Here is a 23295-nt window from a genome sequence, read left to right as displayed (position 1 = left end):
TAAGGCAGCCTCATGCCCCTCACCTAGCTCCATCACTAATTTCTGGCCAGCCCATACCCTGCTTTTTCCCCCACCCCAAATCCTAGACGTCATATCCTCCATAAATATTTCAGCAAAGATCTCTAAAAGACAGGCATCCCATAATAGCACTATCTCACCAAAACAAGAAAGAAAAGAAATCATTTGTTGTCCTTTTTTAATGTCACTAAATAAAGTGAGTATTTCAATTTCCCCAACTATCTCAACTTTTTAGAAAAAGATTTGCTTTTGAATCTATTGAAATGAGACACGTACCCTGCAATTGGAAGTTGCAAGAATAGTACAGTCTTGCATACCCTCCCTCGGTTTCCGCACTGGTTACGTCTGTGGCCGTAGACCAGAATCAAAACCAGCAGGTTGCTGTTGTGTGCGTGGCTCTGTCATTTTATCACATGTGCGACGTCAAGACGCAGAATATTCTGTCCGCACAAGCATCTCCCTCATGCTGTTGTTGGTTCCTTTTTCTCGCTGCGTAGTGCTCCGTGGTGTGGCTGCAGCACCGCGAGTTCAACCACTCACTGGTGGAGCGACATCGGAGGCAGGTTGCACCCCTCCCTCCCCTTCTTGGATTCAAGTCACTCCGCAGATGCCTCTCTGTCCACCCGCTGACACGTCCTGTGGACGCTCCACAGACGAGCTCCCCAGTCCTTCCTGTGGCTGCACGGAGCCCCCTGTGCTCTTGTCACCTCTGAGTCCCCAGTCCTGGAGCCCTGTCTTCATCACCTCTGGGTCCCCGGTCCTGGCAGAGTGTGTGGCAGTGCCACTGGCATTCCTAACAGTTTGAATGGATGAGATGATGCTCTTGCTGGGAGGAGCCAGGAGGCAGTGAGGGACTTTGTGGTGGCTTTCATGACTGTGGCAAGATGCTGGGGGTGCACAGAGTTGTGGCCCCCAGGACGTGGCCCTTTCCGGGCTCTCTGGAGCATCCGTGGTTGGCGCAGACGAGATGCTGAGGGCTGGGGTGCGTGAGGGGCACAGCCCCTGTGCTTCCACCGTCACATCTGCTCCTCTGACTCTGACCCTCCTGCCTCCTTCTTATAAGTGAAGACACTGGGCCACCTGGATGATTCAGGATCAGCCCCATCTCAGGGTCCTTAATTTACTCAGACCAGCAAAGTCCCTTTTGCCTTTTAAGGTAACACATTCACAGGCTCTGGGGATTAGGACCGGGACGTCTCTGGAAGCTGATGTTCAGCCGACCTCAGGCACTCGTGTTGGAAGTTTCTGGACCCTGCTGATGGGATTCCTGGAGTGAAAGTGAGACCCAGATGAAGGATGTTGGAGGGAGTGCTGGGGGCGCAGTCGGGGAGCCTGGGAGCCACCTCCAGCTCTCCCTGGGGGACCCTTGGCCTTGAATGGCCTCAGTTTGCTCATCTGCAGAGTGGAGTCCGTGATGCCTGCCCCTTCCTTTGAATTGTTCTGACGATGAAACGTAGTAACGGATACTGAAGGATGTCAGTTATGGGCCCTGGACTGAGCTTCGTCGGACAGCCAGCTGGACAGGGCCAAGTGACAGGAGTCATGGAGCCAAAGCCCTGGAATGTGAGTGACAGCAGTGACTGCGATGGTTGATCTGGGCTCAGGGTTGCTGCCACATTCAGGGAGCAGGTGCTGGGCCTGCCGTCCCGACAGCCTTGTTCACAAGTTCCTGCTCTGTCATCCCCATTGTGCAGCCCTGCCCGCGGAGGCAGGGGCAGGTCCAGATCACCGGCCTGTGGGCCGTGGGCATCACTGAGATTTGATGGTGTCAGTGCTGGGGGCCACACAAGGGAAGATGATGGTCAACCCGGGTCTGGGGCTAGGAGGGGGCAGGTGACCAGGCACAGGCACGCAGGGATGCCGGGTGAATCCTGAAATGTCCAGAGGCAGAGTGAGTGGACGTGGTCACTGGCTGGGCCATTGAGGGAGTGCGGGTTTCTGCCAGGGTGGCCCAGGGAGGGGGAGGAGCCAGATCGGACAGGGGCGTTTCATCAGGATTCTGTTGAGGACCAAGAACCAAGAACAGGTAGGCCCAAACACAGAGATCTACTGAGGTAGTGAACGGCCAGCACTGACCCCGGCTTGTCCTCGAGGCGGGAGGACCTGGTTCTCTCTTTGCACTGCTGGCTTCCTTGGAGGGGTCCACCCTTGGTCACGTGTCTCCTTGGGGTCTCATGGCTGCTGGGTCACACCTACCGGGAGCTAATGGAGCCTCTGGCCTGGGCCCAAGGTCCCACCAGTCCCTCGATCCCCGTGGCCACTCGCCCACCCTCAAACCATCCCCGGCAAAATCCCCTGCTTGGGTGTGGGGTGGGCTGGGCCAGATGGGAACTGGGGAGCAGCTGTCAGGAGACTGGGGCTGGGCTGTCTGGGCTGGTGGGAAGTGGAGCCCTGCAGGCCGGGGATGCAAGGAGAGGGCCTTGAAACACCCGGCGCAGGTGCTGGTGGCTCAGAAGCTCGGACGTGGCCACCTGGGCCCTCCCCTTAGGGTGCCATGCCTGTCACCCCAGCATAGTTTGTGAGATGACGTGCTTCCACCTACCCCTGGACTCCCCCGAGGGCGGGACCCCGCCTGTCCTCACAGCACCCCCAGTTATGGGGTGGGGACTGTTTTAATCCCAGTGCCCGGGTGTCAGTAAATACGCATCGAGTGAGGGAGCCAGCGTGTTAGCATGGACGAGTCATTCAGGAAGGTTCCAGAAGGTGTTTTGAGGACCACCTGGGGGGACCAGGAGAGGATGACATGTCGGCCAAGAAGCCAGGGGTGGGGATGAGGCCAGGGAGCGAGGACATGCGAGGCAGGGCTATGTGGGGGTCTGGGGAAAGTGACTGGGATGTGGCGGTGGGGGAGGTGGGGTAGTTTCAGGTGCCCCCAGGGGTCTGTGGAGAAGCTGGGGTCTGGGGGCAGGGGAGGTGATGAGCAGGGGCTGGAATTTGGAGAAGATGGGGTGTGGCCAGCACTGAGTCCAGGGCTGGAAGGAAGGGAGAGGGGAGCAGAAAGAGGCAGGACCCCTGCTGGGTCCACGTGCATCTGGAGCCCACCTTCCCCCGACGGCCTGTATCATCCAGGCTCAGATCTGCTCGCAAGAGCTGGCTTGTCCAGGAGAACTGCCCTCCACGCCCCCTGCTGCTGTCACTCCAGGTGCGACCTGAATTCTGGGGACACTCATCCTTCAGCCCTGATGCCCCCTGACTCACCGTTTGGACCTCACCCTTGCCAGACCCTCTCCGAGCTTCTGATCCAGGAGGGTCCAGATCTTTCCCCCAGACCTTGTTTCTTATGATTTGATCCTTAACCTCAGGATTTACAAAAATCTGGCACATGTGTTTGTCCAGCCTCCTGTCCAACCATCTGTCCAGCTGGAGGTTCTCAAATTCCACCTGGTGGAAAAGACCAGTGCAGCGCGAAGGACAGATGGCAGCACAGTTTCCTTCCAGAAGAGCCAGAGAGTAGCACGCGCCCCACCCCTGTTCCGTTAGTTCTAGGACGAACCTCTCGCTTCCTAACATCCCTGAAATCAGGGTGCGCCTTGCAGGTCTGTGTGCCCCAGTTTAGTTGACAAAACTTTTTCTTTCTTTCTTGGAAAATTTTTTTCTTTGCATAAAATAGTGGTGTTTCTAACAGTTGAGGGCCTTTTAGATTCGATGAAGAATGTCGAGGAGGTGGGCTGGCATCGGGGGCAGAAGGAAGGATTGGGTGCAGACACGGAAGTGGTTGTGGTCCAGCCTTGGAGGCGGGGTGATTCCCAGGGATGGTGGGTCTGTGGTGTGGCCGAGGAGGAAGCTCAAGTGCATTGGTGTTGAGATGGAGAGAGAAGGGGACCCAGTGCCCAAATCTTTGAGGGCAGGGGGAGATGACGGTGTTGAAGTGTGGAGAGAGGGCGGTGGTGTGGCCGAGAGGCAGCCCACTGACCATCCGTGGCCTGGAAGTTGGGGACCACTAGTGACGGGCCCTACCGGGCTGGCTTTGGGGGAAGCGGCACGGTGGCCATGTTGCCTAAGTGGCTTGTGGATGGTGTGCCGTGAGGCACGTGAGCGAGGGCCTCGTGGGGTGTGGGCATGTTTGTGCGGGAGTTTGAGATGTCAAGAGGTGGACAGAAATGGCAGAGAACTGTCCCCCCCCACCTTTTGCGATGAGGACATTGCTCCTGGGGGTGGTGTGGGAGGACACAGTCGGGGCTGCCCCAGACCTCCTGACGCAGGAGCCTCTGAGCCTGGAGGGCGGGGACCCGTTGTGAGTGTGTGGCGTGCGTGTGCTTCACCGGCATCTGTGTTAATAGAAGTGACAAGAGTCCCGTGTTTGTGAGAGAGGAAGCATCTGGAACAGAAGAACTGCCTTATTTCTTTGGACAAGAAAAGAATATAGTGGACATTAATTCTTTTTAGAAGTGGTTTTATTGAAATAATTTACAAGGGTAATCAAATAGCAGGTTAACTTTTGAGCATGGGCCCCAAAAGTTAATCTTATGGAGCAAATAACGAAAATAAGCCAAAGAACAGGTGAGACGCCTCTCAGGGGCACCCTGGAGACGGGGTTTCAGCTTTCTTTGTGGAGGTGATGTTATGGCCTGGCTGCCTCCATTCTCTGGTCCCTTTTCTTTCTTTCTTTTTGTTGTTGAAATAGAGCATTCCATAACATGTAACCGAGAGCGTCGGCTCCATGGGGTTTCACAGAGGAGACACCCCGCGCCACCTTGTAGCCAACCTAGGCAGACGGCCTCCTCAAGCCCAGAATCGCCTTCACCCGAGGCTTCACCCGCACTTCCCTCACCCCAGAGGAAACCACTCTTCTGGCCTCTGCCCCCACAGACAGTATGGCCTGTTTTTGAGCTTTCTGTCGTGGAATCCCACAGGACCTCAGTCCGCGTCCTGTCCATGAGACTTTGCCCAGTGTGGGGTACAGTTCTGGTTTATTGTTCCCTTTGCTGTGGGGTGCTCCATTGTGCGAATTCACTACGACTCGATCCTCTTTCTTCTTGAAGATTCCAGATTGTGGCCACTGCACGTTATGCTGCTGTGAACATCCGCGTGGTACATGCCTTTGGTGCACGCGTACCCAGGTGTGCGCCTCATTTAGGTATACACCCAGGTCAGGGCTCATGCCTGTTCAGCTTTATTTGATTCTGCCAAATGTTTTCTAAAGTGGTTGTGCAGTTTACACTCTGCACTGTTTTCTGACATCGATTCTGTAGGGGTTTCTCAAGGGCTCAGTCCCATGAGACGCCCCCCCGCCCCATCAGACATCAGTTGCAAGTCTCAGGTTGCCACCTGTACTTCTGACCAGGCAGCTCTAAATCAGGGGTTCCCAAGACCCCCTCCTCAGGATCTATAATTTTCTAGAACAACTCACAGAGCTCAGGGAAACACTTGACTGACACTTACCAGCTTCTTATAAAGCAGATGATTCAGGAGCAGCTGGATGGAAAGGTGCAGAGCAGAGTATGGACTGGGGGTTGTGGAGCTTCCATCCCGACTCTGGGCACGCAGTCCCCCGGCATGCCACACGTTCACCAACCCGGAAGCCCTCTGAACCCCGTCATTTAGGGGGTTCTGCTACAGGGCCTGACTGATGAAATCGCTGGCCATTGGTGATCAACTGAACTTCCAGCCGCTCTCCCGTCTGCAGAGGTTGGGCCTGGGGCTGAAAGTTTACCCCTCAGTCTTGCCTTGGTCCCTCTGGCCACCAGCAGCCCTGTCCTCACGCCATCAGGGGCCCCCAGGCACCAGTGATCTCATTTGCATCCCAAAGACACTCTATCCTGCTGGAGATTACCGGGGTTTTAGGAGCTGTGTGCCGGGAACCAAATGTGAGCCTATCACACCCTTCCTCCGGGTTGTGGGGACTTCTCTCCTGCATCCCTCCCGGGACTCGGCTCCTCAGAAGCTCTTCACTCATGCCAACAGGGCAGATATAAAACGGTGTTGAATTGCAGCCTTGATTTGCACGTCCCCGTTACCTGTGAGGGTGAGCCTCTTCTCTCTTACGGGCTGTTTAGGACCCACTCCTGTGAAGCGCCCATCCAAGTCTTTTGCCCAGTTTCAAAATCAGGTTGTTTAAAGACAATTTAATTGGGCTGTTCCTCTTTTTTATTGATTTGGAGGAAGTCTTCACATACTTGGGATATGAGTTCTTCGATTATGTCTTACAAATATCTTCCCTCACTCCACGGCTTGCTATTTCACTCTTGTGCTAGTGTCTTTTGATGAACAGATCATGAAATCTTACTTCACATTTAGTGCTTTTTGTATCTTGTTTGAGAAATTGCCCTGTAACTCAAGGTCCTGAGCATACTCTCTCTTGCCAGAACTGCAAGCTTGGACTAGTCCCACAACACCTGGGTACAAACTTTGTGTATGGTGTGAGGTAGGGGTCAAGGTCAAGGTCACTTGCCCGCATGGTGGTAGCCAGTTCATCCAGGACCATTTTCCTGGGAAGCTCATCCTTTTTCCACCGCATTTCAGTGCATCCTTGTCATAGATTAGGTGGCCGTGTGTGGGGACCTGTTTCTGGGCTGCTTCTGTCCCATTCCTCTTTTGCACCCGTATCACACTGTTTAACTCAGCTTTACAATAACTGCTAACGTCTTGTGTTACAAGTCCTCCAAGTTTATTTTTCTTCAAGGTTATCTCAGTGGTTCTTTGCCTTTTCCATTTCTGTACAAATCTTACAATTGGCTTATAAATTTCCAAAACCCAGTGAGATGTTTTATTTGGATTGCGTTTGAATTTATAGATCACCGTAGGAGAATATCTTCTGTGTGGCACTCCTGCACATTTTTTTTAGAGTGCACCACTTGTATTTAATTTTTTATGCTATATTAAGTAGTGTTACTTTTATAATTTTCTTTTCTATTTGTTTGTTTATAGAAATGTGTAGAGAAGGGCAACTAATTGTTCTGTATTGACCTCTTGTCCGGCAACCTTGTTAAATTCTCATATTAGTCCTAGTGCTCTATCTGCAGGTTCCTCGGGAATTCCTACACACACTTTCATTTCACCAATGAGCGGGTTTCATTTCTACCTTTCCAACCCCTTGTCTGTTGCCTTGTAGCACTGACACTGTTTACCTTTCCCAAACAATGTGGAACAGAAGTAGTGACAACCGGCATCCTCTCGTTCCTGATTTCCGGAACAAATTCACCGTTAAGGATGATGTTGTTTGCAGAATGACCTTTCTTTGGTAAATCCCCACCATCAAATTAAAGAGATTCTATTTTATTCCTAGTTGAGAGTTTTTGTCTTCAAAGGTATAGAATTTTATCAAATGCCTTTTTTCCTTCATCTGTTGACATACTGAAACTTTTCTCTTTTATTCTATTAATCAGGTGAACCATATTGATTGACTTTGAGGATAACCCAACCCTGTGTTCCCTAACTACACACCATTTGGTTGTGATGCGCTATCCTTTTAGATTTGGCTGGATTCAGTTTGTTAATATTTCGTTTGGTGTTTTTGAAACCATGTTTATGAGAGAGATTAACCTATAATTTTCCTTTTTTGTAATGTTTTTGTCAGAGTTTAACATGGAGATATGTTGGCCTTATAAAATTAATTGAGTTTTTTTAACTTTTTATTAAGATTATGATAATTTACAACCTTGTGAAATTTCAGTTGTACATTATTGTTAGTCATGTTGTAGGTGCACCACTTCACCCTTTGTGCCCTCCCCCCACCTCCCCTTTCCCCTGGTAACCACCTATCAGTTCTCTTTGTCTCTGTGCTTAACTTCCACCTATGAGTGGAGTCATACAGAGTTCGTCTTTCTCTTTCTGGCTTATTTCACTTAACATAATACCTTCAAGTCCGTCCATGTTGTTGTGAATGGGATGATTTTATCTTTTTTATGGCTGAGTAGTATTCCATTGTATATATGTACTATATCTTCTTTATCCAATCATCAGTTGACGGGCACTTATGTTGGTTCCACGTCTTGGCTATTGTAAATAATGCTGCGATGAACATAGGGATGCATGGGACTTTTGAAATTGCTGACTACTGACTTCAAGTTCTTTGGAGAGATACCCAGTAGTGGGATGGCTGGGTCATATGGTAGTTCTATTTTTAATTTTTTGAGAAATCTCCATGCTGTTTTCCATAGTGGCTGCACTAGTTTGCATTCCCACCAACAGTGTATGAGGGTTCCTTTTTCTCCACAACCTCTCCAACGTTGAGTTTTTAAAAAAATGCTTGGGAGGATTTACACAAGATTGATATTATTTCTAACAATTATTTGGAAGAATTCACCAGTAAAGCCCTGTGAGCCTGGAGTTTTCTTTGTGGGAATGTTTTAAATACTAAGTTTAATTTTTAAGATACAAATCAGCTATTCAGATTTTCTGTTTCTTCTTTTGTCATCTGTAGTAAATTGTGTTTTTAAAGATATTTTAAAGTCCAAATTACATTTATTGACATAGTTCATATCTTTATTATCTTTTAAGTATCTTTAATATCTGTAGATATTAAATTATTGAGGATTTGTCTTTCTCCTTTTAATTTTGTTTTTCTTCATTTATTTTGTGCTATAGTATGTGCATACAAATTTAGGGTCATTCTATCTTCCTTTTGAATTGACACTTTTATTATCATGAAATGTTGCTCTTTAAGATAAAAATATTGTTAGCATTTAAGCCTCCTTGTCTGATCTTAATATAACTACACCTACGTGTGTGTGTGTGTGTGTGTGTGTGTTGTGGGCGGGAGGGGAACTTAGTGTTTATATGGTATATTTTTTTCCATCCTTTTACTTTCAACTTTTCTATATCCTCTTTTGGAAATGGCTCTTATAAGCAGAAGTCAGTTGTTGTTTTTGATCTACTCTGACAATGAATGTCTTTCACTGAATCATTTAGTCCATTTACATTTAGTGTCACACTGATGTGTTACAGTTTAAATCTGCCGTCTTACTGTTTGTTCTGTAATTGACCCATCTTTCTTTCAGTCCCCATTTTCTTGCCTTCTGTTTAATCAAGCCTTATTACATTTCCTCCCTTTTTTTATTAGCTCTATTAAGTAATACTTTTCTTAAGATATTAAAAAATATATTCTGGCTGCCTTTGAAATTATAAGACACATTTTGGGAATGGACCTTAAATTAATACTTTTATTATTTCCCAGATAAGGCAAGAACCTTACAACACTTCAATTCTGTTATCCCCCTATCAATTTTTATGCTGTTGTTATCATGTGTTTAAATTCTACATATGTTTTAAACCCCGCAATAGCCATTGTGAGTGTTGTTTTAGATAGTATTCATTCAGATTCACCCACTTATTTACTCTTCTGATATTCTTACATCTGAGACCATTTTCCTTCTGCCTGAAATATTCCCTTTAGTATTTCGTTTAGCACAGATTTGCTGGCAACTAATTGGTTTTAGTTTGTGTTAGAATGTGTTTCTTTTGCCTTCATTTTGAGGCTTATTTTCCACTGGGGTTAGAAGGCTAGGGAGGCAGTGAAGTTCTCTCAGCCTTTTTAGTACATTCTCTTCTGTTCTTTGTTCTTCCTGTCGGAAAGTCATCTGTCAATCTTGTCATTGTCCCCTTCAAGGAAATGCTTCTCTTTTTCTCTGGCTGCTTTAAAAACGGCCCTTGTCCGTCTGTTTCATCAGCCTTGCAAAAAGAGGGGGAAATGCTGAATTTATCCTAAGTGAGGTTTGCAGAGCTTTTTGGATCTGGGGCGTAATGTCTTCTGTCTCTTTTGGAAAATGTCAGCTGGTATCTTTTCGAGTATTGCCCCCTTCACCATATTCTTCCCCCAGGATCCCACACCCATATCTTAACCACATCCCATTTGTCCTTTTGCTCTTTTCTGTGTTCTTTCCATTCTGGTTTTCTTTCTCCTCTGTGCTTCAATCTGTATCTTTTCTACTGAAATCTCTTGTTTTGTCTCATTGGCTCTTAATTCCATCTCTGAATTATTAGTTTCAATTGCTATGGTTTTCACTTACAGGATTTCTAAAATCCTAGGATTTTTAGAATTTGATTTTTTTTCTTCGATCTAGTTCACAGGTGAAATTCTCATCCCATCTGTCTTTTTAAATATATTTGAATATCTGAATCACTTGTGAGTCTATTTCTATTGACTATTCAGTTGGATGCCTCTATTTCTTGGCCTCCCTGGTTATTTTTGATTGAATATCAGATACTGTGTTTGAAAAACTGTAGGAGCTCTGAATGATGTTATTTTCCTCATGAAAGGGTTTAATTTTATTCTGGCAGATGGAGTGTGGACAAATCACCTTGATTCAGTTAAGGCTGATCTGTTTCTCACTTTCCTTTAATCTCTTCCAGTAAGCTCAGCAGAGAGAGTCTGGGGGTTACCAGGACCCCAATCTCCACCTTTTGTCTCCCCAGCGCTGGCCACAGTCTCTACCTAGCCTTTTTGTTGTTGTTGTTGTTTTGTTTTTTGTTTTAGCAACTGCTTTCTGCTTGGTTTCCTGGCCTGTTGCCCCAAACTTATGCAGCTTAGGACTCAGCAAATGCCTCACGGGGCCGGGGAGGGGGGGGGTGGGGTTGGGGAACACACGCTGATTTCAGGTTCATTTCTCCAGTTTCCTTTTCCCTGGGATCTTGAGAGCCTCCTGGGCGGGGGTGACACTGCCCTCCCAGCGGGCCTGGAGCACAGGGCATCAGAACAGAGGGGTCATCCTCGAGCCTTAGATCTAGTGAATTTGCCTGCTAGGTCCGGGACTTGCTTGGGACCTGTCACTTTTCCTTCTTCCCTCTTTCTCCTTTCTGGTTTGGGAATGGCCTTCCTGCGCCTGGCCCAATGTTGTGTTTTGCACAACACATACCTTGTCTGGCTTTACAGGTTCAGGCTGGAGGAGATTTTGCCTGAGGATGAATTGCACCACGAGTCTCACCCCTCTCTGATTTAGATGATACTAAGATGAACCTTTATTTTTTTTTCTCTTCTTCACCCCAAAGCCCCCTAGTACATAGTTGTATATTCTAGTTGTGGGCCCTTCTGGCTCTGCTATGTGGGACACCACCTCAGCATGGCTTGATGAGCCATCTGTGGCCAGGATCCAAACCAGCGAAACCCTGGGCCGCTGAAGCGGAGTGCATGAACTTAACCACTCAGCCCTGGGGCCGGCCCCAAGATGAAACTAGAGATGATGCTGGCAAGAGTTCAGGCTTAGGGGCTGATGGATGGAATGAATGTGCTTTGCATGCAAGAAGGACGTGATTTTGGGGGGGACTAGGGCAGAGTGTTATGGAGTGAATGCGTGTCCCCCAAGTTCCTGTCTTGAAGCCCTAACCCCCAATGTGGTGGTATTTGGAGATGGGGCCTTTGAACAGTGATAGATTAAGTCATGAGCCCTCATGGTGGGATTTGTGCCTCATAAAAAGAGACACCGGGACTCTCTGTCTGCCATGTGAGGACACAGCAAGAAGATGGCCATCTGTGAGCCAGGAAAAGACCCTCACCAGATCCCAGCGCTGCCAGCTCCCTGATCCCAAACCTCCCGCCTCCAGACTGGGAAGTAGCTCTCTGTTGTTTGCGCCCCCGGTTTGCAGTGTTCTGTGCAGCAGCTCGAGCTGATGAGACACTTTCTTAGGTCTGCATTGTCTTGGTCACTCTGAGCCCCGGTTCCTGTCTCCACTTGGGTACCCACGAGCTCTGGGCCTTGCTTTCCATTTGGCTTTCGAAGAATCAGCAAGTGCCCGAGGACATGAGGTGGCCTTGGTGACGTGTCCCTCCTCTCCGGCCCCTTCTCATGCTCTGGCCCTCCCATCTGGTCCGTGAGCCCTGACGCTGTTTCTGTTGCTGTCTTCCAGCTTTCACTGATTGTTCTTGGAAGCAGGTTAGTCTGAGGGTGGCCGCGTCCTCGGTCCCCCCATGGTTCCCGGTGCCAGTCCACGTTTGTGGCGTGTTTTCCAAGGCTGAGCTGTATCTTCCTTCAGCAGCACTTTCTGGGGCCCCTGTTGGTGTGGCTTTGTCCTTGTGCCACAGGTGCTAGCCTCCCTCTGTGCTGGACGCGGACGCGTGGACTCCGCCAGTGCCCAGGTCTGCCTGGGAGGGGAGCCCGGTCCTATCACAGCACAGCGGGACTGGGCAGCTGGGATGCGTCCACAAGGGAGAATCTACAGAGATGAGCTGCTTCCTGTGTGAAGTTATTTCTGATAAGTTATTTGGAAGTTGGTTCATTTTTCCAGACTCTTTGGGAAAATATTGACCAGCCGTTTCACTGAAACAATTCGTATCATGACAAATTGGTATCTTTGAGATAAAGATTATTAGAAAGTCGAACTGTTATAACCCCTCTTTCTCAAAGCTCCTCTTAGGGTTGGTTTTCTTGATGTTTGCTGACCATGTTTGATGACAGAGGGACGGCTCTGAGGAGCCCCAGGCTTGTGCTTCCTCGAGGCTGCGACCCTCATCTCCCACCCCGTCTTCTTCCTCGAGGAGGGTGGAACGAGAGCCTGGGCTGCAGGTGTCTGTTCTGTGAGCCCCGTCTGTGCTCTGCTGTCAGGACAGCCTGCGCTGACCGGGAACGTCTTAGGTCTGGGTGGCCCTGGTAGACCTGAACCCTGCTGTGTGCTGCTCGCTGGGCCCTGGGCCGTGCATGGAGCTGGCCGTGGGGTCCCTGCAGCTCCCGACACCCGTCCCAGGAAGGGGAAGACCTTTCTTAAGCATTTCTCATTTTAAAAATCAGAAGTCTGATCCCTGGATGCGTCCTTGGCGCGTCCTGCTCATCTTCCCTTGTGTCCTTTGTGAGTGAGCCGCATTCCTTGGAAGAGGCTTTGCGCCGGCTTGCTCAGGCCTCCAGCAGGCCGTGAGGACGCGTCTGTCCAGCAGAGGGCCCACGCGGCCTCCTCTGTCACGGCCCTTCTCTCTGTAGGGAACTTGAGTCCTTTCCCACCACGGCAGGCACTTCTCATTCCTCTGTGCTTGGCCACTGACCGGCTGTCCCGTGAGCTGCTCTCCGGTTGATGGCCACCGAGTTTTCCCCAGTCTTTTGCTCTCGTGACCTCGCAGAGCATGTTCTAATGTCCATTTTAGGCACTGGGGAGGGTGCCTGGCAGGTCAGCTCCGTGAGACTGGCTGTTTGTCCCGCTGCTGTGCGCGTGGGGTGTCTGGATCCGCAGGTTGTCCTGGGGAGAGCCTCAGCAGCCGGGGGCCGGCGCCCTCCCGCACAGCGAGGCCCAGGGAGACGGGCGCTGAGTGCCACCCTGTTCCTCGGCTTCCCTTCGGTGGAGAGGCTCCGTTTCATGGCCTTTGGACAATTTCAGCTTCCGAACCAGAGTCTGCCACAGATGCGCCTCATGGTGTAGCCTGGAACCTGGCACTCGGTGGTGGTGCTGCTGGGTGGCAGCGTTGGCAGGTCCTCCGGCAGACCCCAGTGGCTACAGCTGACGGGCAGCTTGCCCCAAGTGATGGCCCCATGGAATGTGTCCAGAGGTGGACGAACCGGGCACTGGCTCACTCACTGTCTTCCGTTGGCATCCTCATGTGTGGAGACTGCCCTGGGCTGGCCCCCGCCATGTCCACCCCGCCTGCAGCGACTGGGCCGTGTGTCCTTGCTCCCCCGTCCCAGGGGAGGGGGCGCCCCGGCCTGAGAGGGAAGCCCCTCTCTGCAGCCTGAGTGGGCCATTTCAGTCACATGACTGCCCTGGACCAATGGCATCACTGGAGGTCCCCCTTCTCTGATGGCTTTGGACGCAGATGAGGTCAGCTCCCCCCACGGCAGTGCCCCTGCTTCAGGGCTGCATCAGGACCACATGCGGAGGGCAGGCGGATGCTGAGGCAGCATCCCACAGGCGGGAAGTGACACTCCCACTTTCTCCCAGAGAGGAAAGCCGGGCTCAGAGTGACAGTGACTCCCGCACCCCAGGGCGGTGAAGCCTTGCCCCACAGCACCACCCCTGAGTGGGCTAGCCCCCAGCGCCTCACTGCCCCTCCTGTCCCTTCCAAAGTCTCTTGGCCACCTGACTTGTCCTTTTTGCTGGCGCTTGACAGTTTAAATATTTATCGTGTTTACCACTTTGTCAGCTCCAAGGGGGCCACATCCCTTCTGTCGTGTCCCGAGTGCCTGTCGGGTGCCGATGGTCTGCACAGATGCATGTGACGTTTGGACGCAGTGCGCAGAGCTCCCTCCTGTCCGGCCAGTCGAGGGCCTGGGTTGCTGCCTGTTCTTGCCTACATTTCGTGGTGCTATGGTTGCAAAAGGCCGTTTCCCGTGGGGAGGGGAGGCCCTACAGTGTGGGGAGAAGTGGGCACCTGCTGCTTCCGTGGGAGCCGGGGCCATGGCCGACGTGGCCTGAGACAGCTACCACGTCCCCCAGCAGCTGGCTTCCTGCACAGCGGCTCCAAGCCCTTGCCAGGCTGCTCTGTCCCTCACCACTCAGCGCTCAGCCCACTTTCAGCCACGTTGTTGCCAGGGAGGCAGGGAAACAAGAAGCTGGAGCATAGCCTTGGGATCAGAGACAGTCCCTCGGGGGGACTGCTGCCTGTGCGCCCAGGACGGCGGCTGACCTCAGGTCCACGGCAGGGTCCTGCCCATCCCTTCCTGCCCTCAGGTCTAGCCAAGGTGTCCATCCCACCTCGAGTCCTGCTTGTGGCAGCACCAGCCCCTAGAATGCCTCCCGCATGGCCGATCTGACCCATGGGGCTGAAGGAGTAATCGAGTGCTTGTTGGAACGGCCCCTGTGGGGAATGAGTGCCCGGGACCCCCTGAAGCACACAGCAGCTGGCCCCGGTGCATGGAGCAAGGGGCAGTTGCCATGAGGCCATATGGACTGTCAGGGGCGCACCAGCCGCTAGATGAACGCGGGTGAGCCGTGCAACTCCCAGCGGGCTTCCTGTGACCATGCGTTTGTCCACACTCTGTTGTCCCTCAGGATCCCCAGTCAGTGTTGCCACCAGGCTTCCCAGCTGCACCAGGTACATTCCCTGGAGCCAGGCTAACGTCCCACTCAAAACCCCAAACCCCATTTCTAGAAGGTCTCACGGCAGCCCGTGGTAGGAGCCTTTTGGTGGACGTGGGTTGGTAAGAACAGGGGACCTGGAGTAAGTGCACCGTGAACTGGACACCGTGGGCGATGTGATGCCGAAAAGGGCTGTGCTGGGGGCTTTGGCCACCCACCTCCCCTGACACCCCCGCCCATGCACACAGTCCTGGGTGACCACATGGCTGGCACTGAGCCCTGCAAGCACGCTGTTCTTCCTCACGGCCACTTTTGTGTCATGTTCGCCTAGAATGAGCCGGGGTTGACCCTTGTCCTAGGGAGACAGACAGGCGGCCCTGCCCTCCGGGACGCAGAACCCAGTGGAAGTCGCTACCCGGGAGGAATCTTGGCCCGGAGGCAGCAGCACCAACTCCGCCCCAAATCCCCTGTCGGCCGTACCCCAACTCCCACCTCCCACCTCCCCAGGGCACCTCACTGGCTCCTGGGCCTTGCTTGGGGCCCAGTCGCCGACCTGGGACCACCAGAGAAGGCATTTGGCTGTCCCCATGCCATGCGCCCTGGTGTGGGGCGTTGTGCTGTGCTGGTCACCTGGCTGGGGGCTCTGTTTCCAGGAAACAGCAGGCTTGGCCTCGAACGCCACCCCGACCTGCTCTGGAAATTCGGCACACCCCACGCTCGTCCCCAAGTCGGGGGTGTGTGGTTTGTTGCACAGCCTGTTGCTCTCGGCTCGGTTTTTTTAAGTGTGTCTTCTTTGCCTTGTCAGAGCCCTCAAGATGCTGGATTGCCATAGAAACCAAGCTCGTTAAAATTCCTGCCTCCTAATTATAGAGTCGCACAGAGGAGCGAAGAGCTGCTCTGAGGGCGTTGGAGCTGAGGCTGAGATGCACCAGAGCCGCTAGGAGCCGGCCAACGGCTTCTCCACCATCCCGCTGTCCTTCCCGTGCAACACGGGCACCCAGGGAGGTGACGAAATGTGCTCGAGGTCCCCAGTGGGCACGTGGCTCCGAGCAGCTCTTGCTCCAGAGCCCGGCCTTGATACGAGTGGCCTGGGGGAGCCATCCGAACCACCGGGGCTGCGGTGGAGGGCCGGGTCCGGGCTTCCCTGCAGAGTCCCCTCCCACTCGCCGGCTTGGCTTTGGGACCGTTTTTCCATGGGCATCTCCTCCGCTGAGGTCAGTGGAAATGAGGAGGTGGCGCCACAGTGCGAGGCACACGGCCCGGCCAGGGTGTGCGGGGGTCCGGCTCCCCCAGAGCCCCCGCCCCTCGGAAGCGCCTGCACACATGTGTTCCCTGGGACATGTGTCCTTTTTTCTCTTTTATTCAGTGGCTGTCACTTCAGGTCTGGAGTAGGGACTGTGGCTTTCTGGGCAGAAACTGGAATTCTGAAACTGTTGTCAGACGCAACGGCCCAGGAGGCTGATGGCCCTGGCTGCGGGGGGGTGCAGACGGCTGGACCCCCTGGCCCCACAGTTGCCTCTGAGCTCAGGGCTGCAGAAAGCCAGGCGGGCACCATCCGACTGCGTCCAGCGCAGCCCTGCCCTGGGGGAACCTTCCGGTAGAGCCTGAAGTTGAAGTTTTGGGGGTTTTGGGGGTCGCCACTGTGGGAATGTGGATTTCAAGGCAGGTGCTCAGGGGATTTGGGGCTCAGGAGGCGGTAACCCCAGTCCAGTCAGGAGAACAACACCAGGCGACCCCAGGAGAGGGACGCTCGACACAGCGCCTGACCCGCACAGCTCAAAACCGCCACCGTCGTCAAGCCAGGGACATCTGAGAAACCACCACAGCCAGAGGAGCCCAGGGAGACGTGAGGACCGAAGCGTGTGGGTCCAGGGTGGCGTCCCAGTACAGAGGGGTGTCGGGTCAGCTGAGGAATCAGAGTACGGATGCGCCTTAGTTGATGATAACGGATCAATGTCGGTTCATTGATTGTAACAAACGCGCTGCATGCTTGTGGGATGTTAACAGTCGGGGGGACCAGGTTTGGGGTCTGTGGCAACTCGATACTCTCTCTGCAGTTTGTCCATGAATCTAAAACTGTTCTGAAGCATAAAGTTTATTTAAAAAGGAAGTTGAGGAGGGCGCCAGCTCAAGCTGGAGTTTGTGTGTGCCCCGGCGTCTATCTCGGTCCTGACGATGTGTTGGGGGCCAGATGTTAGCACGAGGGCAGCTGCGGCAGCTTGTATGGGAACGCTCGGTACTGTGTTTGCAGCTGTCTGTAAATTGGAAAGTACATCAAAATAAAACCACCTGTGTTGTATAAAGTGGGGAAGGCTCTGCTGTCCTTTGTGGCTCCTTGTAACTCACCTGGCCCCCACTTTCCAGGTTGTGATGTGGGCGTGGGTGGGACACCCTGGGGGGTTTCCCCCACCTTTGCCTGAGATGATGCAAGGACGTCCAGTGCTGCCGGGGTCCATCTCTGCATGGGGCGGGGGGGGGGGGGGGGGGGGGGGGGGGGGTGATGGAAAATACCAGTGTGAGTCAGGGTTCTCCAGAGAAACGGAACCAGTAGGTTGTGTGTGTATAGAGAGAAAGATTTACTATAAGGAATTGGCTCACGTAGTTATGGAGGCTGCAAGCCCCAAATCTGCAGGGTGGGCCAGTAAGCTACAGACCCAGGATGAGCTGACGCTGCAGTTCAAGTCTGAAGGCGTCTGCTGCAGAGTTCTCTCTTGCTTGGGGAAAGTCAGGCTTTTGTTCAATTCATGCCTTCAACTGATTGGGTGAGGCCCACCACATTATGGAGGGCAATCTGTTTCACCCAAATTCTGCTGATTTAAATGTTAACCTCATCTGGAATCACCCTCACAGAAACATCCAGAATAATGTTTGACCACGTCTGGGTACTGTGGCCCAGCACAGTTGACACATAAAATTAACCATCCCATTCCACCCCTTGCCAAGAGGCGCCCATGCATGTTCCCTGAAACCATACATAGCCTCCACTTAAAGCACCAGGGTCACACTCATGACGGATGTGATACGGCAGTCCCACCTACAACCAGAAATGCACTAACCCTCCCGGGGGCTGGTAATCGTGAGGTGGGCCTGGCAGGGCTGTGGCCGGTTGTGCAGGACGGGGCCTCTCCTCCCTGCTCTGCGTCCACTTTAGTCCCTACCCCTCCCTCCTTTTCCTTTCACACTTGTCACTTTTCTGTGGCCCGGGAGCAGCGTCCTGTCTGTCCCACGGCCCCCTGACCGACCACCCTGACCCACGTCCTGGCTCGGTGTAGAGCGTGTGTTCCCAGACGCTGCGTCCCGTCAGTCAGGGTGTGAGCCAGCAGGGCGGGAGGATGGGCCGCCTCGGGCCACGCCAGCCGCGGGGAACAGGGCCTTTCTTTGCAGACTTAGAGCTCTGTGTTTCTTTTTTAAAATCTGATCTGCTCCGGGGCTGGCACAGTGGCGTAGTGGTTAACTTTGCGTGCTCCGATTCAGCAGCCTGGGCTTGGCGGTTTTGGATCCCGGGCGTGGACCTACAGATCGCTCATCAGCTGTGCTGTGGTGGTGTCCCACCTACAAAACAGAGGAAGACTGGCACAGATGTCAGCTCAGGGCGAATCTTCCTCACTCTCAAAAAACAAAAATCTGATATGCTTTATTTGAAATAAAATTCAGCACCTGTCCCCTTCCCAAAAAGTTTAAAAATGATTCCCTAAAGTTAAAAAAATGAGGTGGAATTGTTTGCCGATGAGTCTGAGGGAAATGTTTGAAATTAGTTTATAACCATCTCATTCTTATAGCCTCTGGTCCCTCCCTCTGTGTTGTTGCAGTCTGAATTGTTTGTCCTTTAATGTAGCATTTGAGGCCCCCTGAGAACAGGTAACTCATGTGCATTACAAAGCAGACAAGGTGGTGGACACGCGTGCCCTTAGCAGCCAGTCCAAGGAGAGGGCTAGCCCACACCACGCGCCCCGCACACTGTCCCCTGAGGCTGCCACTGTCCTGAACTTGGCATTGGTCATTCACTTACTGGAACTGTTTCATCGCCTGACTCTGTATCCTGAAATGATACGTTGTTGATTTTGCTTGTTTTTTCAGTTTTATAGCAATGGCATCGTTTCACGTAGCCCATTTTGTATATATTGATGTATCATTTTGTGTCGTTTTGTGTGTGTGATTTGCTTTTCGAAGATGCTCCTGTGCTGAGGCCTGAGGTTGGGCTTTACAGCCAATCGCGATTCCGTTGTCAGCCACACTTGCACCTGTCGATGCGCCTGGCCATCTTCAGACGTTCCTGAATGTCCCAAGCCCGTGTGCCCGTTCCTCTCGGGCTTTGATCTAGGAGCGGTGCAGTTGCTGGGTCCACTGGTTGCCAGTGTTCCTCTCTGCGGATATTTTTGGTGCCAATCTAGCCCATCTCTAGGAGAATAAGCAGCTTCTGGTTGTTCTACATCCTTGATAGTGTTTGGGGTTTGGGGAGACAAACTTGGGCCAGTCCTCAGATGTGAAAGGCACCGAGGCGATTGGTGAGCTCCTCTGATCACTCACAAGGTGGAGCTTCTGGTCATCTCGTTTACCATCTGTCTTCAGCAGCACACCTGTTCTTATCTCTTGTTCATGTTTCTGTTGCTTTTTCCTCGTGGATTTGTACAAGTTCTTTCCGCAGCCTGAATTAGGAGGCGCCGTCACGTGCCTGTACGCTGACAGACTGCGCAGCGGCCTCTGGACGGACACCCGTCCTCACTGCAGTGGACTCACAAGTGTCCCCTCCTCCTTTTTGCTAGTGCTTTTTATGTTTTCAGAATTTTTCTCCCTCTCAGATTATTAAGATCTTCTCCTATATTTCCATCTAAAATTTGCTGTTGTTTGCTTCTCATGTTTGAGTCCTTATTTTGTGAGGGGACAAATGTGTGTATGGAGTGAGACGGTGCCTTAGTCTGCTCGACCGCCGTAACGGTACCCTAGACTGGGGGCGGGTTCTTGTGGCTCTGAGGCTGGAGGACTGAGATCAAAGGGCTGCGGGGTTGGGTCCTGGGGGGGCCTCTCTTCCCGGCTCACAGACGCTGCCTTCCTGCTGTGTCCTCACTGGTGATGAGGGAGCTCTGGCTTCTTCCTCCTCTTCTAAGGACACTGGTCCCATCATGGGGGCCTCACCCTCATGACGTCATCTAACCTTGCTTTCTTCCTTAGAGACCCCGTCTCCAGGTGCAGCCGCCTTGGGGCTTAGGCTCCAGCACAGGAATCTGGGGGGTGGCAAACATTCAGTCCATAACAGCAGGGGTCCGGTTTATTGCCTTCATGCTCCATACCAGTGAGGGTCATACAGGGCTTTCTGTCCTGCCCCCTTGATGAGTGTGTCCAGCCTGCTGTGGGCCCCCTCATACCCTTTGGCCTGGGCTAGGACGTCTTTGAGTTTCTTATTTTCAGTGGTTTCAATCAAAATAAAGGATGTCCAGTTGGGCATAGTTTTAGACTTCCACGTGGCGTGTGCGCTAGGCTCGAGAAGGAGCAGTGTTGGTGCTGGTGTGTTGCTGTCTGACCAGCTCAGCTCTCCCTGTGTCTCGGTGTCCATCTCTGTCACTCGGCGCCTTGTTACTCTCTGCGGGGACAGCCAGGGGCTGTGAATGCCACACAGGGAGGGTCAGTCCTGTGGACGTTAGCAGGCCCTGCCGTGGGCCAAGCTTCCCCCAAATCAAGCCAGGTGGCTAGAAGGACCAGGTGTGTCAGGATGCACCCTGCCATCTGGGCAGAGGCCCTGAGGCGTCACCAGGGACTCTGGAGCTGAGAGGCGGATGCGCTGAGGGTGCTGTGGCTCCCAGTGGTATTTGCCCTCCGTGGCCAGCAGGCCTGAAGGCCCAGGTGTGGACTCCGAGGTGGGTGGGGCGGGCGGGTTGCAGGCTCGTGCCGTCTCCAGCCTGGCCCTGTTCTCTCTGGGTGTCGGCCGAGAGCCTGTGGCAGGGAATTTTGAGGGCCCACCAGGCAACACCTGGGCCTCTACGAAACCCCAGCCGCCCCCCAGCTTCGGGGCTCCTGCTCCTGGAGGAGCCCGGACTTCGTTTCTCACTCTGTCTCCCACTGAAGGGGAGAAGCAGGGTTTGCGGTCGCCATGACCTGATTTCGGCAGGTTCCAGCCAGAGCTAGTAATTTGCTTATTTTAAAAACATTCCGTTACAATTTCCACATTAGTATGTCCGTGGCGCTTCCGTGACTCTCATGAAAGTCGCTTTTACTGCAGAACTTTATAAAAGCACAAAGCTTCCCGTTGTATCCTGGATATTTTGTTTCACATACATTCGTTTCAAAGGGTTTTGAAGGCGCAGTGTTAGAAGCATTTTAAGGGAGAATAAAACCAACCGTTCTCGTTATACTTTTAGCTCTGGCATTTTTAATGAGCGGTGTTCTTCCTCAGAAGTTTGAATTATTGAATGCGTGTTGTGAAAGCGACATTTTTGGTAACTTGCGATTCAGCATAAGTGTGCCATTTGCTTTGCTTTCCTTCTGCTCCCAGGTTCCTCAGGCGGAGGGAGGCTCGGCAGGCGCTCCCTCGTGTCCGGCTGGGGGGTGGAGTGGTGCAGGCTGAGCGCTGCGTTCCAGGCTGGCCGTGGATCTGGCGCCGCAGCCCCTGCCCCTCCGTGACGTTTACTGTAAATATCACGCGAGCTCGTGGCTGTCTGAACTGTGTCCCTGTGTGGAAAAGGGGCCTGGATTTCACACCCGGAGGGAAGAAGGTGGAAAGGAAAAGGAGCGGTGGGCATGCCGGGCCTCGGATGATTTTACTGCCTGACCCTCCTTGGGCGGCGTCCTCGTGGCAAATCCCGGCTGCTCAGCTGTGGTCCGAGGCACCCCCGTCTCTGTTCTTCCCACCTGGGCTGCCATCTCCAGCAGCCATGGCTGTGACATGAGCATCATGCGAGGAGAGGCAAGGCGGGGCGGCCGCCAGGGATGCTGTCATCTCAGCCCCGGCTTCCCACGGCTCTGGCCACCTGGACGGGAGTGGCCTGTTCCCGCCTACACCTTGCGTGGTGGAGTGGGGCTAGCGGGCCGCTATGCTGCTGCTCACACTTTTCTCATATCCTTTCTAGAATCCATCTACCGCCGTGGAGCCAGAAGATGGAGGAAGCTGTACCGTGCCAACGGCCATCTCTTCCAAGCCAAGCGCTTTAACAGGGTGAGTGTCGCCGCCTGGGGATGCGCTAGTCGAGGGCCATCCGCGTGCCGTGTGCAGAGAGCGGGGGAGTGCTTCCTGCAGCCAGCAGGCTGGGCTCAGTCAACGCACAGGCTGTCCAGAGCGGGTCACAGAAACACCTCTCTCCATCATGGATGAGCCTTTGACAAGGCTTCCTGGGCCCGTGAAGGTTCCAGTTCGGGTCTTTTTGCAGATGGTGGCTGCTCGACGAAGGTGGTCTGAGTGTTTCAGGGATCCCGGGCCGTCCCTGGGTGTGTAATCCTCCCTCAGGGCCCCTGGCTCTGAGGTCCCGGCCTGCTGGCGTCCAGAAGCGGGCCTGCGCATTTATCAGAGAACACCAGGCTGCATGTTGTACTGCACCCGGTGTTTCCTGTTGGCTGCAAGGGTCTCCTGGGAACCCCGGAAGCTCCAGACAGCCCCCCAGTCTCTGCCACCCGCCTGACCGCACTGCCCACCCGTTCCCCAGGGTTTTAGCTTAGTTTCCATTGTTGCTCTTCATGATATCTTTCCGTTCTCTAGAAACGACGTGATTCACGTGGCTTTGTAGTTGTTCCATTTGACGATGGAAGGGGAGGTGCCTTTGGCTAAGGACCATCAGTGTCCAGGGGCTACCAGAACAAGCACCCAGACTCGGGGCTGAAAACAGGTTCATTCTCACGGTCTGGAGGCTGGAAGTCCAAAGCCAAGGTGTCGCAGGGCCACGCCCCTTGACGTCTCTAGAGGAGGCTGCTTCCTACCTCTCCCAGCTCCTGGTGCTGCGGCGTCCGTCCCTTGGCCTATAGCTGCAGCACTCTAGCCTCTGCCTGTCTTCACGTGGCCTTCTCCTCTCCGTGTCTCTGTTCTCATAAGGACACCAGTTGTGATCAGGGTCCACCCACTCCAGTAGGACCTCATTTTAACTTAACTAGCTACACCTGCAAAGACACTGTTTCCAAATAAGGCCACATTCTGAGGTTCTGGGCGGACATGAATTTGAGGGACATCTCTCCACCCACAACAGCAGCCAAGCACATGCTCACCTGGGGGCCTTTGCACATGCTCACCTAGGGACCTTTGCACGTACTCTCCTGGGGGCCTTTGCACATGCTCAGCTGGATGCCTTTGCACATGCTCACCTAGGGACCTTTGCAGGTACTCTCCTGGGGGCCTTTGCACATGCTCACCTGGGTACCTTTGAACGTGCTCTCCTGGGGACCTTTGCACGTGCTCACCTGGGTACCTTTGAACGTGCTCTCCTGGGG

The 23295-nt window shown here is 53.0% G+C and overlaps 1 protein-coding gene across 2 annotated transcripts in view; it reads left to right on the top strand.

Annotated features, from left to right (window-relative positions):
• Positions 1 to 23295, top strand: part of PRKCZ (protein kinase C zeta) — a 117883-nt gene that overhangs the window by 57378 nt on the left and 37210 nt on the right. For both annotated transcript variants that reach the window (XM_046661507.1, XM_046661506.1), the window contains one exon: positions 21951 to 22036. In XM_046661507.1, coding sequence (XP_046517463.1) covers positions 21951 to 22036 — 86 coding nt within the window. The remainder of the gene's footprint in view (positions 1 to 21950; positions 22037 to 23295) is intronic.

Source organism: Equus quagga, chromosome 5, assembly GCF_021613505.1.
Source record: "Equus quagga isolate Etosha38 chromosome 5, UCLA_HA_Equagga_1.0, whole genome shotgun sequence".
Taxonomy (NCBI): Eukaryota; Metazoa; Chordata; class Mammalia; order Perissodactyla; family Equidae; genus Equus; species Equus quagga.
The sequence above is the reverse complement of the archived record's forward strand: the minus strand, read 5'-3'. Positions and strand labels throughout refer to the sequence as shown.